This window comes from Lontra canadensis, unplaced genomic scaffold, assembly GCF_010015895.1.
Source record: "Lontra canadensis isolate GAN:19392208 unplaced genomic scaffold, GSC_riverotter_1.0 scaffold55, whole genome shotgun sequence".
Lineage (NCBI taxonomy): Eukaryota > Metazoa > Chordata > Mammalia > Carnivora > Mustelidae > Lontra > Lontra canadensis.
This window is the reverse complement of record NW_022631049.1, coordinates 13705577-13708127: the sequence shown is the minus strand read 5'-3', so window position 1 is coordinate 13708127 and position 2551 is coordinate 13705577. Positions and strand designations below refer to the sequence as shown.

At 36.3% G+C, this 2551-nt stretch overlaps 1 protein-coding gene across 7 annotated transcripts in view; it reads right to left on the bottom strand.

Moving 5' to 3' along the window:
* Positions 1-1424: 1424 nt before the first annotated feature.
* DDHD1 (DDHD domain containing 1) overlaps positions 1425-2551 on the bottom strand; it is an 81708-nt gene continuing 80581 nt past the window's right edge. For all 7 annotated transcript variants that reach the window (XM_032875360.1, XM_032875363.1, XM_032875364.1 and 4 more), the window contains one exon: positions 1425-2328. In XM_032875360.1, the coding sequence (XP_032731251.1) occupies positions 2147-2328 (182 nt within the window). In that variant the 3' untranslated portion in view covers positions 1425-2146. The remainder of the gene's footprint in view (positions 2329-2551) is intronic.

Sequence of the window (2551 nt, the reverse complement as noted above, 5' to 3'; positions counted from 1 at the left end):
AAATGAGAAGCAGATAATATGCTATAGCTATATCTTTTTTTTTTTTTTTCCCCCACTCAGTAGCAAATTAAAGGGTTTGATAGACTTTACTCTTCTCAGGTAAAAAGGGCTCTTCACATTCTAGTGGTTAAGAATGAACCCTTTAAAGCTCCTAGACATTTGAGTGTCACACCACCTACAGCAACATATGCTCAAGTACCTTTAAGATACAGTCATCTGAGACAGGAGTTTAATTTTCCTGAGAACTAAGTTAGACGTATGAAATAAAACAGGGTATGAAAATGACCTGAGTTCACAGGAATCTCTCAATTCAAAAGAGATTGCTTCAGCTTTGCTAAGATTTCATCAAAAGCCTTCTACAGCAAGCGCTTCTTGGGGAGTCACATATTTGGTTATGGAGCCTTGGGATCTCTTCAAGCACTAAGAAGAAGTGCTTTCTGTTGTGCAAATTCCGTGAAGGGCCAGAACAGACCAGACGACTGATGGTGCCGCAGGAAAACCTACAGGTGAGCCTATGGATTCCACTAGTTTGTAAAGAAAGGAGTAGGTGAGATATGCAACTGATCCAGCTTTGCTCCCGGTCTGACAACCATTATTGGGCCACTAAGAAAATCCTTGTAGGATAAGCGAACACAGCACCTTAAGTGGAACTTGGTAGAAGCCACTGAGAAGTGAGGGTTGGTTGGGGTAGAGATGGTCCCCTCTGAGTAACTCTCCTCTGCATGTGAGAACCGCAAAACATATTTGAAAAGTAGGGTAAAATACTGGCTTCACAGTCTCTTCTCCAAATTACGCACTGCAACTTCTGTGATTATTATTGTTTGCGTACTACAAGAGGTCCCATGTGAATGACTAGTCACTGAACAGCATATAAAAGAATATAGTCTAGCCTCAATCTGAGCTCTTCTGTTTGCTCTGTAATCTAATTCAAGGCACTTTAAAATGTTTTGGTGCCTTAGTGTATTAACACGTAACATGAGAAAAACGCTCATTTACTTACCTCAAGGAGCTACCACACAGATGACTGAACCTTAAAGCACTTTGAGCTCCTCAGATGAAAAGCACTGTGGTGGCAATCACAGCAGAGGAAAACTCTCCCAGTGCCTTGGAATCCTGATCTATGTGCCTTGTGTCTCAACAGGGTTTTCTTAAAATACTTCACACGTAAAATGTGTTGGTGGCACTCTGTCCCTTATATATGTTAATTGTTTGGCACACAGATGTTTATATATTTAAAGTAGTACTCACTACTCCAAAGTTGTTTACTAATTAAACAATAAAGTTAATGTAGCCACGATGGGAGTACTCCGTGTCAAATTTAGAAAACTTTAGCATTCACTGAGGTACATGTGACATAGTAGAAAGTTCATTTCTTTCAAAACAACTAGTGTTAATTATGTGAAACCACAAGTTTTTAATGAAAAAAATACTGAAAGTATGCCACAGTGTCTATATATTCATCTGAAGAGTACAAAGATGGAGTTTTGAGGAAAAAAGGAACTTAACGCTATAGAAAACAAAGGTGGTTCTTAAATTGTTCAAAGGAAACATTTAAAAAATGTCATGTTTCATATATTGAAATAAAGCCGTTAGAGGTAATAAATTATAAATACAGTAGTTCAAACATTGTTTCTTAGCATTAATTTTTCTAAGTAAGTTAAAGTCAAAACACTTGAAATCTGTTATCCTCTTATTTCAAAGGAACTGTGGAAATAGAAGCTTTCATGGAAATCTACAACAGTGATAACACCTGTGATCTTTACATAGGCTACACTGGACGTTGGCCATTTCAGATTTACAACATATTTTGGTTAATACATTAGATTCAACTCATTAATATGCCTTTATATTTGGGAGAAATTAGATTGTGATTTATAATCTTACTGTTTACCTAAACTCAATTCCAGGTCGTGCTTGATTTTCGGCAGGGGGTTCTGTCAGACTCATAATTAAAGTGATGAAAACTGTAAATAATTTCTTTCAGACTGAAAAAATATTTTTGTTTTTTAAATAAAGTGCTTTTAAATTCAAATGTTTCTTGCCCTAAACAAAACTGAAACACACTTAAACCTGAAATCTTCATATCTTGACACACACATTTTAACAGAAAGAAATCAGTTTTGAGCCATTAATGTCCTTCAAGAGTTCAGATTGGATCTAAATTGGGTTTTGCATTATTGTTGTGCTCATGTTTGTACATGAAGGTTAAAAGAAAGAGGGCAACATCCAAGGACGACCAATAGGCAGTATGTGATGTAACAGCAGACCAGTAGCGGCTCTCCACAAGTCCCTCTCTGAGTTCAAAATCAATTCTGTGATCCAATTCCACTAAAAAGAAAAGAAAATCAAACAAAGGAAGAAGTATTATAATATGTTCTATATAGACTTCACCTAGAGTAGAGAATAAAAATTTAGCTAATAGAAGTGACTATCTTAATAATTATCTTTTTTTTTTTTCCCTTTAGTGACTTTCCACTCCAAGCTTATGGGGGGAAAAAACCCCCAAAAACACAACACCCAAAACAGCCTCAATAGCTCAGGATTCTATTTG